This window comes from Clinocottus analis, unplaced genomic scaffold, assembly GCF_023055335.1.
Source record: "Clinocottus analis isolate CAN_PGR_092001 unplaced genomic scaffold, fCliAna1.0.p SCAF_9, whole genome shotgun sequence".
In the NCBI taxonomy this organism is placed as follows: domain Eukaryota; kingdom Metazoa; phylum Chordata; class Actinopteri; order Perciformes; family Cottidae; genus Clinocottus; species Clinocottus analis.
This window is the reverse complement of record NW_027176251.1, coordinates 10,063,446-10,079,211: the sequence shown is the minus strand read 5'-3', so window position 1 is coordinate 10,079,211 and position 15,766 is coordinate 10,063,446. Positions and strand designations below refer to the sequence as shown.

Genomic DNA, 15,766 nt, shown 5'->3' with positions numbered 1-15,766 from the left:
TAAATCGATCAGACTGGGTCTGTGGTGGTTTCGTGTGTGTGTGTGTGTGTGTGTTTGTGTGTGTGTGTGTAGGGGAGGTGTCATTGGTCTATATTTACCAACTTAAGAATGAGAGGGCATTATGTTGTCCACATTCTTGGCACTGAAGGACACTTTGTGTGCAGGGTCACCCCCATCGCTTCATCAAGAGAGGCATAGTGACAGGAGGCAGTGAGGGAGACAGTGAATACTAAGAGGTGAGACAGCAAGACTACACAAGATCTTCAAGGAGAGAGACAGACAGGCAGACAGAAAGGGAAGTGGGATATATCCGTCCTACAGATCTTTGACACTCAGAGGACTTCACCTGCTTCTTTAAAGAAAGCGTGAGTGGGATTTCCTTTCCTCAGTCTTCATCTATATACAGCTTTTTTTTTGCCTTTCATCAGTTAAGACGGGTTACTGACACATTAGTGTGATAAAACCAAGGAATCATAAAACCACAACACTGAGTAAAATGCACACACTGTACCTCACATCTGTATGATGCAGTTAATTCTTCTTCTTTCTTTGTATTGTCACAAAGGATCTCTGGTTGTTCCTCTTGAGTCTTTGCTTGCTTCTCCAGTTGGTTTAACTTCTTATTGGTCTCGTCCCTTGATGGTCTCATGGATGTAATTGTTATTTACTTTCCCGGGAAAGGCAAACAGCAAGTTCCTGTCGTGTTCAGACAGTGCCTTCCTCGTCAACAAGTAAAATATTAAATAATTCATTCTCTTGTTCAGCTGTTGATACAGTTTTATTTTATTATTTTTTCTATTATAAGAGACCTGGAAACTGAGCTTCCTGTTCACTCCCGAGCCTGAAAACTGCACTGCGTGTAGAAAAGAGCACTGCTTCTCGGTCCGCTTTTTCTCCCTCCAGGGGCCCCGGATCCAGGCCTACCCACGGAGACTGATCAATTTTAATGTGCCAGAGGTCGACCTTCCATTAACACTGTTCAAACAAACGACAGCTTTGCACGACAGTGAAACCCAAAAGAAAAGCAACATGGGAATCAACAGAAGTCTATTAGCCTTGTTTGCTAGCTCGCTGCGGTTTTTCATGATGTAATTGAGGGAGATGAGAAGAAATAACACATTACGCTTGTTTATGGCACTAACACGGGGGTTGCAACTGGGAGCGGGTGAATGACGCTATCACTCAGACACAATCTGATTTTGTTTGTTGGGTGCGCTCTGCATTCACTTCTCCAGAGCAGCTACGTGATTAATGATGGGCAAGGTAAGGGCAGCAGCATGGCGGACCTCAGGTGATGAATTATTAGTGGCTCAGCGGCCCACAAAGAGGTGATTCATGTAACGCAGGACTAAAACACGCCTACCTAATACCACACCGGACTCCAATAAGAAAACTAAATATGACATGAACATATTTCATTTCAAAACAGCTGCAACAAAGGCAATTTTTACATTTGTTTATCTGAAAACAAATTAGCTCTGTGCATAAAATATATCTGTTTACATAAAAGTATAGTACGTTATGACTTGATAAGTCAATTGATTAAAAAATATACGCCGTGTACTTCAGCCAAAATATTACTGATGTCAAAAACATAATATTTACTCTTTTTTGTGGTCTTCTTTAAAAGTAAACTGAACTTCTTTGAGTGTTGGACTGGGGGCTCGGACAAATCAAGACATCACCTTAGGCTGCTCTTTTCATTATTTTCTGACATTTAAGGGCCAACTTATAAACAATCAGTTGAGATATATTGCAAAATAAACAATAATAAAAAACAATATTTTTTTGCATTGAATTTCAGGCACCAGTTTTCTGTGTTGTGCTCTTTAGAAAAAAGAAGTCAGAAGGGTGACATAAGTTCACTGCATGACCCAGGATACTTTCAGCAAATATTAATTCATACACATAATGTTATTAACACTATGTTCTGCCGGGTCTTTAGGTTGCTAGTCCCAAGACACTTTAGGATATACAAAGACTTTTAAACTATTCAAGAGATAAATAGCACAGTTAATATTTTACATACACTTAGCCCACCCATTGAGCTCAACTGTACATCTCATCAGACTGCAGATTGATTCACAAGTCATTATTCTACCACCTCAACTTAGCAAATTACTAGAAATTTAACTATGAAGTAGGAATACAAAGCACAATAAAGAGAGTTGTCTCTTGCCAAGGCTAAAGTGATTAAATTTGTAAAGTGGCCATTCATTTGGAAACTCATCTGTACTCATGAAACTTGCAGCCTTAACTTGGCTACTGCACCTTTAGTGTCTAACTGACTCCCATTGACGCTCATCCGCCTGCATCCTCACTTATAGCCTCCCCTCTCTCCACAGGTGCCAGTTGGTTACCATGGAAACCAGGATGGTGATGCAGCGAGAGCAGGAGGAGCAGTCGTCCCAGATGTCTCACAGCATGCAGCTGTCGTCCCAGATCAAGAAGAGGACTTTCACTTCTAGGTGCGAACATGCTCCCCTGACTTCAGTATGGAAGAGGTTTTCAGATCATTTACTTCAGTGAAAGCACAGATACCACAAAAAATACTTTGCATTTAAACAAAGGGATACAGAAGTATTACATTTATTTAAAGAATAAAAGTAATTATTTCTCCCCAGCTAATATTTTATTACGGCATTATCAGATGTTCAATAGTGATGTATCAATGAATCAGCAGAATTTCACCGTTGCAGCTGCTTGAGGTGAAGTTAGTTTCAAACGTACATACTACGAGATCAGAAGCATTTTGACTGCCTCTCCAGGGCTCTCAACATGCTGCTTCTAGCTAACGGTGCTAACTGTGCAAACTGTGGTGAAAGTGCTGAAAAGTGCTCACTTGTGTTAACGATAATGGAAATATACAATATCTTTTAAGCAACACCATGTATAAACTTCATAAAAAAATACAAAATTAAAACTCTGGGCTTACAATTAAAACTACAGTTTGGACAAACAATGGCTGCTGTAAAGGTAAATTGTGTGGGAAGGACGTTGGCTCGACTATTTTTACCACCTATGCATATTTTTATAACTATTTAAGAAAGTACATTTGATTAGTATTATGTTGCTCAAAGTTGACCTGATTGATTACAGCATATTCTTTTTTGTTATGAGTATTTATTACAAATACATGCCACGAATAAACTGCCACTGCTGGTATAGCTGCAAGCACAACACATTAACACCTCAAGCTCACACTTCGACACAGTGTTTCCCAACAATAATGTTATATTTCAATGTTTATCTGCACTTAATCTGACATTTTATTATGCAGAGTTTTCAGCGTGTTTCAGGAGTAAAGATACGCACACAGTAGTAAGTAGATCTAGCAATTGAATGCATGAAAACAACTTTGTGTGCAGTTGCAGTTCAGTGACTTTGTGGATAGTAGCGTTACTGTACCACAGATATCAACCGAAGTGTCTATTCCAGTAAATGGGAGGTGTTCCAGTCAACCAGCGCAGCTTGAAAGACAAATATGAACAGCAGCAAACGGGACTGCAATAGTGAAAACATTGGAAAGTCACAACAGCTCTCAAAATAAGGGGTAAGACAGTGGCTTGACAGATTAAAAAAAGAAACAGGCAGCGGCATTACCTTACTTTTCTGCGATACATGAACTGGGTGACGTCTGAGATATGATGCTCAGCGGTAATTCACGATATGGAGAGAACAGTTGACAAAACCATTTTAAGGTGAAGAATAAACTTTGAACCTTATTTTTTTTAAGCAAATAAAACCAAAACTTTCTTAAAGTGTTGGAAAACAAATGAGAAATTTGAACTTCTACAATTCAATGAGGATCAGGGTGCTGATGCAGATTGTGTGCTATCATTGACAGCTCCAGCACAGCGAATAAATGAACCTTCAGATGAGTTTCTTGTAATGTCACATTGTAGCTCAAAATGTGTCGGTAAGTCGACTCATTCGCTGCTGTTCAAGCCACTGACTTCACCAGCTGTAACGTGATTCAGGACTATTACTTAAGTACAATATCAGGAATGTAAAAGCCTTTTTTTTCCATGACACTAAAATATCTGTGTGTCTTTCTACACCTGCACACACTCCACAATACTGGCCTGTCAATTTGCACTGTGACGGTAGACATGAAAGGGAGAAGAAATAAAATTAAAATAAAGCAGCAAGTACACCAGTGCTCCCAGATGATGCCAGTGAGGTGTAATAGGAACCACTTCTGAACCAGCCCAATAGACTCAAGTCAAATGAGCCTTCATTTTAAAAAGGCTCCCCTGCTGCGATGAGTTATCAAATTTGGCTAACCTGTGGGTTTATAATCTCCATTGCAGAATAAAAAGAAATGGACAAATTTATTCTCATTAGGGGTGATGGAAAAAAAAAGCAATTATCCCATCAGGCTTAGTACAGCTCATTTCAAAGTTCATCTCTCTATTTAAACTAGAACATCCTCCGTGGGAGGACACTCAAATGTATCTTCGTGTTAGATTGAACACAGTGGCCAGATCACCCAGTGCCTCTCAGAGCTTTTCCTCTTTTTTTGTTTTTGTATTCCTAGTTAAGTTAATATTTTGAGGAAGCCTGTTGTTTATAAAACACCTAAATGCAGAACTTCTATTCTTCTGCACACAGCAACAGCATCAGCCCATAAATGTTTGTTTGCGTGGGTGCACATGTGTGTGCATGTTCCTGTTTATATCCATGCCGTGAGTGTTTGTGTCCCTGTGTGTGTATATCTATGGGCTGTACTTGAGTGATACTGCCCAGCCGTAGGCTCTGCACTCCATTATTCAACAGCCAAAGCCTCTCAGAAACACTCAAAGGGAACCTAAACAAAGACAAAGAGAAAAATAAGACAGCAAAAGCAGAAGTTGTCCTGTGGATGATGTGAAATGGGGAAATTTTCCAGGTTACAAACAAAAGAAAACGAGAAGTCACGTAAATTTGCATTGGCATTTGTAAGGTGGCTGGTTGAAGCTAATGCCTGAGGCTACAGGTTAACAGCAACAGTATTTGGGAAGTTGTGTAGTAGTACACACATAGGTTAATATACTGCTCTGACAACTTTGAGATTTTTATTGTTATATTTATTCTTTTCAATTGAGCTGTGTTGTACTGCAGGGTACTTTACCTCAACATTAGACCTTAATGCATGTTGTAAATACAGATCTATTAATAACACGTGAAAGGAAAGCATGCACAGTTAAAATATCCTCTCACAGTGGTTGCAATAACTCTTGTTAAGAGGGCAACAGTCATCTGTGGATTAATGGAGAGCAGAAATGAATGCCTCTCTTGTTACAAAAATGCCTTTCATTGCCTCAAGTGACCTTGTCGCCAACAATAAATTCCCCTCTTCTCTTTATGGGGGTGCACATAGATAAGGTCAGCTCAGTGTATTGTTGGTGCTCTAAATGGAAAGCTCTTGCTTTAGTATTGTCTTACACACGTGGGCCTGTTGTCTGTATGTGTGTGTGTCTGCGTGACTATGATGAAGAGACTAATTTAAAGGCCCGACGGAACGAGACAGCAGCTGTCAGCGCTTTAGATTTAGAACCACTTTACTGTACGAGTCCAGTGACTGCTCCGTGTGTTTAGTTCATCATGTTTAGTTTGTGTTACAGTTCATCAACTGGAACACACCCAGCTCCACCACCAGTTGACACGGAGACATTGTGAGATGAACAGTTAAACGTGCCATTGTACCGTGAGCGAGCTGTTGGCTCACATCCAAAACCCTTTGGTTCATAAACACCCAATAGTCATCATTTGCCTGTGTGTGCACATCAGCAGCTCCTGTTCCTCCTGATTATATAAGCTCCCTGTAGACAATAGCACGTGTGTGTTTGTACACCAGTGAGTAAAAGAGGAACAACGAAGCGGAGCAGAAGCAGCTGATGGTGGCCACAACATTTCCCACTACCCAGAAAACAGGTCACACGCTGCCCTGCTGGGCAGCTGGATTCTGCTTTCCATCCCGCCCACGGGAAGCAGCTAGTAGATCAATACGATACAATACTTTAAATTGTTTAAAAAAAAAAACATTGTGCTTTGCACTTCTGGGAGAAAAATAAGCCGAAGAGACGACACACAGTTTATGCCCAGCAGCTGTGTAACACGAGTCTGTACCCAGCACTGCCATTGTACCGGACGTCTTCTTAGCGCTCTCATCTCTTGTTTGTCAGGACAAGATGGTTGAAATTACAACACATTCACAGAACCTTTGAATTACATTGTAATATTTTTGGAAAGCAGTATTCTGAGCAGTGACAAATCTGCTGCGCCACACAATGAACCATCATCTGTGGCTTAACCATGAGCGGCACAGACTGGCGAGGGTATTAGTGCGAAACACTATGTTGACATTGTACTTTAAAGTGGGCTACGTCTTTCATGTATTCTCATTTCTTGACAGTGTATGTTGCTCTGTTTGATCTTGGTTTGTCAATGTTTACGTTATTCACAACGAAAAGAGAGCAGACGACACAAAAAGAATAATTTAGATAAGAGTTTCCAGTTTCAAACAGAATCCCTGGAGTGCTTGATTAAATGAACCCTTGTGTATATAATGTTTGCCGACAGTAAACCGGAGCTCTCTGAAGTTTGGCCACCTCTGTTGTTCAGACAGAGAAAAGGAGAACCGCTGCTGCGTTCTAGTGGCAGAGGAGAATAACGGTCTGATGAACTTGAGATTGGATAATGTGCCGTAAACCATGACAAAATGAATAGGCATGCTAATATGAACACTCAATCCTTCTATCAACAGAATAAATAACTGTGAAGGATGACACAAGGAAGTATCTTCTTTTTCTTTGTCTTTTACCTGTGTCATTTGATGATGTGCAAGATCTATTGTGTTAATCAGGCTCTGCTTTATTTTTCCATTATCCAACTGTCTCTGAATGTAACAGTGATGAAGAAGCGTCCTACTCTGATTTCTATCCCATCATCCCTGCTGACCTGATGTCCGTCAAGGAGATCCTGAACATGGACAACTTACCCCGCCACAGGACATGGTGAGATATAAGATCCGGCCAATTACACGGCGGATGTTTTTGTTGATTATCAATGAGACTTGAGAGGTAGTTGATGTGTGTAAAAGCCTCCACTATAGTGTGTAAATATACCGGAGCATCAATTAAGAAATTGTTCAAGTGTTTAATAATCATGCACGGGTGTCTGTTTCACATCACTTTGATGCATAAATCATGAACATGTTGCCAGGAAGCAGACCTGCTCACTGATTTAAAAGCATAGCCGACAATGGACTGGAGTCGCACAAGATGAGACGTTAAAGAGGTAGATACCACAGTGTAAGCAGCATGGAAAAGTCTCTGAGGGTTGACAAATGTCTCACAGTATCGGTCACCTTTAAGAGGTGCATGATCCCAGATTGGGAAAAAAATGTAATTCCATCTCTACGGTTTTTCAACATGGCGGACAGCGGCTCATAGCTCACGGTGCTCACAGTACGAACCTGGACAAAAGTGCAGAGATGTGTTTACCTGATGGGGGACTGTAGGGTGGGTGCTACGCTTCCCCCATGGGGGCTGTCTATCAGGTCGACCTTATCAACAGCATTAATATCGGCTATGTCCACAAAGCAAGGAGAAGCTATGACAACAACAGAGAGAGAGAGAGAAAAAGAAAGAGAGAGAGAGAGAGAAAAAGAAAGAACGAGAGAGAGAGAGAGAAAGAAAGAAAGAGAGAGAGAGAGAGAGAGAGAGAGAGAGAGAGAGAGAGAGAGAGAGAGAGAGAGAGAGAGAGAGAGAGAGAGAGACTTTACTCTCAGGTAGACATTACTCCACTACATAGCGAAAACCTTCTTCAATGCTATATAAAATGTTCAGAGTGCTTAAATACAGCTCCTTTAACGAGACTAATACATGATGATAATAAGTTTGTCCCAACAAACATGTTTTGGTTGCATCCTGTAGGGAACCTGGTGATACTGGGCCCAAGCCAATATTTATAATGCAACGGAAGTGTTCTCGCAGGATGAGGTGACAAAAACAAAGACACGATCAGCTTTATTTTACCCAATACCGATTCATTAAAATACTCAATACTCAATACACAACACATCTCTAGGTGTTGGAAACCCCCAGCTGTTTTTCTTTCTGTGCATACATAATCAGTATCAGTACAATGTATAAGCTCTATATCCCTGCTAGAAGTGTATAATAATGCAATAAAAAGTATCTTCCTCTCATGCTTAAACTGTAAGAACGCCTCCACATTTCTCCAGCAGACTTCCTTCCTGAATGATGTGATGTGCTTGTCATGAAATCCTGCCTCATGTTCTCTCTCTCTCTCTTCACTTTATGTGAGAAAGTGAAGTGGGTGAAGTTTCACTGGTGCTTTGCCCTGCAAGCCATTGACTGCACATGAGCTCATATTCAAACAAAGGGTCTCGATAAACGTCGGATATCCGGGCAAGTTCTTGACATTAATCTGTCCGTAAAAGGCCAGCTGGGGACTTCTCCCATCATTTGCTGTCTCGCAGATGTCAGTAAGCCGCGATAACTGAGTCATACAGTGGGAAGCTTTGTTTTTTTGAATTGATGGGGAAGAGGAAGGAGCCTCACATCCTATTGGAGAAAAGTTGGTCAGCCTAATAGATGAACAGATAATCAATCTCCAACTATTTTGATAATCTACTAATTGTTAAATTATTCTTCAAGCAAAAATGGCCAAGATTTTATGCTCCTAGTTTTTTTAATGTGACAATTTGCTGCTCGTTCCAGTCAACTGAATATCTTTAGATTCGGGGTTGTTGATCAGATAAAAGAAAAGTCATTTAAGGTCATCACTTTGGGCTGTAGTTTTGCGTTTTTTAATACTTCATATACATGATATTTTACAGACTAATTTCATAAATATATAAATTATAATGAATCAATAACTAGCTGATTGATGGCTAATTAAATAATGAATGTAGTCCTTAAAGAAAATTGTGTAGACGATCAATTTAATCACACAAACATCAAACTCTAAAAACAATTTGATAATCCAGGATCTATAAATGATATGTTTGGCAACGGGTTGAAAGAGAAGTTGAGAAGAAGAAGAGAAGAAGCACATGGTTGGAAGCTGGAGCTAATTTCCTGCCGGAAAATCTTTAATTCATTAGTGAATCAGAATCTAAGAGGATTTTGGATGAGCTTTTACTTTTCAAGTGTCTTATGATCATGTTGCAAGGACAAGATTACCGCTCAGCTGCCATGAAGAGAATGTCACATATATAAAAATGGGTCCCAGAAAAGGGAGGTCTGGGTTACCGAGAATAGGAAGCGAAGGGATTGTAACCTCTTGAGACACGCTTGGATTTACCTAAATCCAGGGATATTGTTCTCCATTGAAAGGCATATTTGTTTTTATACAGTACAATATTTATTACTGTGATTTTGACAGTAAAGCTTGGACTACTGTAATATTTGAGTGAATACACAGTATTTTACTGGGAAAATAGTTTACAGTAAGTTACTGTTGACAAACACAGTAAATTACTGTGGATTTCACAGCCATTTTTTTTACAGTGTAGTTTATCTTTATCTCAGTGATAGTAGCATAAAATACCACAATATGTAAAATTAAATGGACAACAAAATAGATGTATATGTTGATCAAAATCCTATTGCCTTCTACTTATAATAAAACAAGTAAACAACTCAAAAGTTGACACTGTCAGGGCCTTTCTTCATCCATTGTGTGTGGTTCCCTTATGAATTAGGATTTGGGAATCAAGTGGCTATGAAAGCTATAGTTCATCTGTCTTTCCTGTACAATCAGGAACATTATTTCTCTTTATTTGTGTTGTCAAATTTTACTATGAGTTCTCATATACTGAATGCAAGAAAAACTACAGAGCAAAATCACACCCTTTCTGAATGAACTAATTTATGAACTGAAATAATGGATATCTGCGGCTTCAAGTGGGCCCCAAAAAACAATTGCTGCGCGCTATAAGCACAATCATGCATCTGACTTTGGGTCTAAGCCCCCCCTCTATTTGATCCTAGAAACGGCCCTGCCTAAATCCCCTTTTCTTCTGTAGGGGCACCTTGTTCTTTCTGAGTCACGTAGTCCATCTGCATTGGTGCTCTCAACAGCCCTTTCACATTCAGAGGTTTAGTGGCAGACTCTTTACTCTTCACTAATCCGTCCAGAAATGAAATTGGACTTGCTGTGTCAAAACTAATTTGCCATCTCTCATGTATGTAGATTTCTTCATCAATGCTAAAAAATAAAAAAACAACTAATAATAAGAACCCTGTCATGTAAGGAAGCCTTGGCTGCCAATGCTAATTAGATGGACGGACAAAAGTCCCAATGAGTATTAAAGGAGAAGACGGGTAATACTAGAATATAGAGCTGTCGAGGAGGGAGAGTGGAAAGGGGGGGGGGGGGGGGGGGAGTCATTGAGGGTGTAATCTTATCACACCCTCTTGAAAGACAAAACACATTGAAAATGATGAGCCTCAGCTGCAGCGATGTGGGCTTGCCAACTTGGCATCTCTTTAGGTGCCCGATCCCCAGCCACCATCACAACCCTCCATCTCATCATCTATCTTTTCCCCCCTCAAAAGCGCTAAGATGAAGATGGTGAGGATTGATATTTTAGGATGGAGGCTGGAAAACTAGCAATGCTGGAAGTGATTGACTCCTCCAAGGATGAGATAGAAAGGACAGAAGGATTAAGTTGAAAGCGTTCAGAGATTGGTGGACAATTTCTGGAAGGGCCCGAGTGTTGGAAGATGCTGAAGCATGACATTTGTTTTGATTTTTGTGGAAATGAATGCGCTCAATCTTTGTGTGTTGTTGGCAAGTGTGGCTCCAATTGCACATTTCCATTTGACTCACATAATAGTTTCTCCCCTATCATCTCCTCGTGGTAAGGGGTAACATGTAAATTATGCAGCTGACTCATAAACGCCTGGTTTTCCTTGGCAGGAAGGGTTTGCTTTTGTTTGCACCAATAAGCAAAATTGTAATTCCCATTTGGAGTAATAATTAAGCCAAAAGACCTCTCATACACACTGACTTTGTGCGCTGCAGTGTTCATCCCCTCTGGGCTTAAAATCTCAGAGCCCACAGAGATTAGAAATACTGTCAGGCACAGACTTTAATAAACGACGAAAAGTCAAAACCATCTTTCCAAACGCCTTGGAGCGAGTGTGCGTGTTGTCTGTCTATGCATCTTTGCATGCACATATTTATTTGCATATTTATTCGTGGTGTTTGGGCATTTCATTGAATTATTGCAAGCACTTGGTTGGGCCATTCATGCATGGGTGGCCATCAAAGCTAAGCTTTGTGCTTCTGTCTCTCTGTTTGTTGTGGAAATGCGTGTGTAGTACGTGTTCGAATAATTAGGCCCTGGGGGCCGTCAATCAAAATATGGTTCAGGATACCCCCCGCCCACCCTCCCTCTGGCAATAAGCGAAGAGTATATAAAACGCTACATTTAAAAAGGAGGCAACATTCCTGATTGTACATGTTAAAGTGTGTATAAATATGCATGCATATGGATGAACTGCTGCACGTACAATACACAAAAGATTATGCAAAGCCATATAAACTATGTGGTATTCACAGCGACAACATACCGTTCACATGTGTGTATACAAAGGACTACCAGACAGCCTTCTGGTTTGGTTTGACAGCCTTTACAATGAGCTCAGAGTGCAGGTTCAGCCGCCAGAGCGCTGGTTCACTGCGTTGCATAACAGCCCCTATACGATGGAGACGTAACTCAAAAGCAAGCCTTGAACCACAGTGCCCAGTTACCTCAGTTGTCTTACTTACTATGCCACCTAGCTGCCCATACGAAGAACGATACTATAATAGTTTTCTGAGTGAATATATCACAACCACGCACCATCTCCATGATAACCAACCTGATGAACATCATAGTGAAGGACGTCAACAGCAACTATTTGAACTGTCCACAACGACACATCTCTTCACAGTGATGTGAATCAGCCGTGGTGGCAGGGCTCGTAAAAGATCAACTTCTAAAATAAAAAGAAACTTTAAATGTGAGCGAGAGTGGTGCTCATGTGAAATGACACGTAGGTTTAAATGGAGCAGCAAACCATCAATATCATCACTGAGGCTTTCAAACAGCAAACTGACAAACATCATAAAACTAGCATTTGTGTGCAAATGGACTGGGACAAAAAGAAACGTTTACATGCAAAAAGAAATCAAAGTGGAGTTGCTGTTTTGTTTCTCTCAGAGGCTGATCCATGTCATTTCACACCAAGTTCCCTTTGTCTGAACTGCTGTTTCTACTCTTGTCACCTCCTAGGATGGAGGTCTGAATTGCTTTAACAACCTATTCAAAATGTTCAGATGAGGCAAATTACTTCCCGTCTGGTGGAAAATATTTTTGTGCAGCTAAAAAATATCAAATGTGCATAATAACCTACTTACAATTGTTCATCGGTATTATGTCTGAATTGGTCATTTATATGTTGCTGTGTTGCCAACAATCTATGTTTTCTGCATCTGAATTTATCCAAAAGAATATGTGCTGTGCTCCACCAGGGAAATCCTGAAGGAGACACTTGCTGAAGAGTATCACAGAGACAAGTGGACTATGTTTGGGAACGAGGCTGAGAAGGTGGAGCTGGACGTGATCAGGAACCAGCATGCTTTGCGCACACACGTCGACGCAAAGACCATTCGCAAGCAGGTGAAAGTCTAGTTTTGGTCTGAGGAATGAAAAGAACTGCCTAGTACACAGCTTTGTCAACACAATACTGTATATTTATTATACTATATCATAGTCTTAACCATGCAACATTAAAGTAGCTGGTTTCATATAGCAGACTAATTGCTTTATTGGAAAGAAAAACTGCGTAAACATGTGATGGAGACTTTGCTTAACCTTTTTATCCCCGAGCCCAGCAGCGCCCATTAACAGACATGGAAATGATAAATAAAACAAAGTCAAGTGACGTTTCCTACAGGATCTACAGAACCACAACGTTGATTAACTTAATTTCAATTTCTGAAATACAGTAAAGCCTTGTGGGAAGAGTTCTATCCGAACAGAAAAAAATGCAACTTACCGTTAAGAGTATGTAATTACGTAAACGCCTTAACCTCAAAAACCTTGCTGTCACTTTTTTGTGTGGCCGTAACTTTTATGTTTTTTCCTACGCGTCATAGTCTTAAGGAGAAATTTTAGCAATTGTTAATACCCAGAATGCCCCAATCCGAGCAGTTTGGGCATGAAGCTTATAACTTTTCCATTTTTTAACTGAACAACACAGTTATTTGACTAAAATCCTTCGTAACAGGCCAAGGCTTTTCTTTTCTTTTCTTTTTAAAAAAAAAATCTTTTCACAAATAAATTCTGAAAAAGTATTAGTACTCTTTTGGGGTTCATATCACTACTAGCCCCGAGTCCCTACAGGGTGGGACTCGGGGCTCAAAAGGTCTTGACTTTTTGCATTCTGCACTGAATGAAAATTATACAAAGTAAGTTTTTATATAACATCTTTGAGGTTGGCTGAAAAGTGGATGTTAAAGAAAGATACAGCATTGTGGAAACACAAAATCACATCAGTGACCCAGTTTAAATAAACTCAAATATTTTGGTCTTTTCGTGATTAACTAAGTGTATATTTTTTCACTTATTGTTTCTGAAAATGTTTCTACAGCATCACATTATCCAGGCTTTTTACAGTTTTTGTTTAATCTATGTGTTTTTTATTATTTTTTTCTTGTTCTGCCTCGGGTAGCAGTGAATATCTGCAATAAAAAAAATCAAGTTCATTTAAATTATGTATAATATAATCATCAGTACAGTACAGTTCTCTTCCTCTTATATGATACATTTATTATTTATAATTTTCCTGGATTCATCTGTGCTGCAGGCAGAAGAGAAAGCATCTGCCCACATGAAGTACCTGGAGCGTCTGAGTCAGAAGGCCCCAGACTTTCCAATCCCACTGAGGGCTCACACTGTCTGGGAGGGCATGACGGTCACGCTCTCCTGTATCGTCCAGGGCTGTCCGCCCCCAAAGGTCACATGGTAAGAACTTCTGTCTCTGCCGCACTCCATTTTTTTGGCCTCTTTTGGCCTACGGTGATTCTTTTTCGAGCAGTTTCTATTAAAGTCTATTGCTTGGGTCGCACTGCAAAACCGGTGTCATTTCAATTTAGTTTCTCACTTGGTTTGAAAAGAGTTAGCGGATAAAAAGTGTCATGGACCAAAGTTAATGCTTTCAGCAGACCACTTGATAAGATGTATAATATTGTGCACTCCTGCCATGTCTTACTTTAACATTGTATTTGACATGATCAGTCGATTAATCGCCTAGTCAATCTACAGAAATTGAATTAACAAAGTTGATGAATGACCATTTAAGATGATATATTTTACTGCACATCACTATTACCATTACCGTTTTTGACTGGCCAGCAAATAAAACAAACTACTGGAAGATGACACTTGTGTTTGTGGGAAATTCTACTTTGCATTAAAACACCGACCTTATAGCCTTTAACATATAAAGAAAAAAAGAGTTAGTTGCTGTCCTGCATTTTGTTTTAAATTCATGGCTCATCCATGTTATGACACACATAAATACTGGTATAACTATGTGATCATTAGAGGAATAGTGTTAGACAGAAAGAGGTAGGTTAGGTTATAACCTGGACATGCAAATGATTGAATACAAAGTAAGACTTGCTTAAAGAAAAAACAAGTCATGACACCAGATTTCTCAACCCTGGCTTGAATATGGCCCTTTCTATAAATATGAAATTACCTGAGTTAATTCAAGCAACGTTCCAAACTGTCGACCTTGATACTTGAACTGCTGTGAGACTAGCTGATGAATAGACTGCGTGTGCTCAGTATTCATGAACCTAGGCTGAGATCCAGATGACTTGAAGCTTGTGGGTTTCACCATCCCATATGGGGCCCATCGAGCCCGATGAGCCGCCCTCAACGGTGCCCAGCACGAGAGATCAAAGGGTTTCTCTGGCTGCTATGGATTCAGCAAAACTAACATTTGACTCGCTAAATATGTACATAAGTAATCAGAGAGCAGGACGATGCACCATAAACAAAGCCCATTGTTCACTTTGTCTTTGATATAAAAAATAAAATAAACTTGTAACACACTCAGATCAATTTCTACCTTCCTACCTCAGGTTTAAGGATGGTGTGCCACTGAGAATGTCTGACCAGCCGTGGAATTACAGTCTTCAACAAAAATTTGGTCTTAACTCACTGGAGATCAGAAGGTAAGGACCTTGCTCAAATCCCTAATTAAGTATGCAAAGCTCTGTGCAGGAACAGAATGAGCTGGAGGTTCAGTAAGATGGGCGTATGTAGATAGCACAACATTGCTATTGATTCATTTAGAATATAATCAATAATTAAAAGGTTCAAGGTCCGAGAGTGGTAGCATTTTGATGCCTCTCAACGACTCTTAACATGTTGACAGGAAGCCGACGGCTCATAGTTAACGGTGGTAACAGCATCACTCTCTGCTCAGGTAGACATTACTTCACTCTGTCTTTTGTTTGCTGCTGTAGTCATGTGAAGAGTGTTAAATGCAACTCCTTTAAGAAACTATGCTTAGGAAAATGTGCTTTTATGAGATAAAATGTGGCCGTCAAACTGATAAATTAATGATGGTACTAAATTCTAAGTGTGCCCCATTAACTAGGGGAGCCAATTAAGTTTAGTGGTCTGATCGTAAGAACCCACATGTTGTATTTGGGATTAATTTGACAGCAATCACAATACTGCTACTAC

The 15,766-nt window shown here is 40.0% G+C and overlaps 1 protein-coding gene across 1 annotated transcript in view; it reads left to right on the top strand.

Annotated features, from left to right (window-relative positions):
* Positions 1-2,361: 2,361 nt before the first annotated feature.
* The window catches only part of myom3 (myomesin 3), a 47,271-nt gene continuing 33,866 nt past the window's right edge, over positions 2,362-15,766 (top strand). The window contains exons 1-5 of the mRNA XM_068570142.1: positions 2,362-2,468; positions 6,894-6,998; positions 12,535-12,682; positions 13,872-14,029; positions 15,157-15,249. Coding sequence (XP_068426243.1) covers positions 2,362-2,468; positions 6,894-6,998; positions 12,535-12,682; positions 13,872-14,029; positions 15,157-15,249 — 611 coding nt within the window. The remainder of the gene's footprint in view (positions 2,469-6,893; positions 6,999-12,534; positions 12,683-13,871; positions 14,030-15,156; positions 15,250-15,766) is intronic.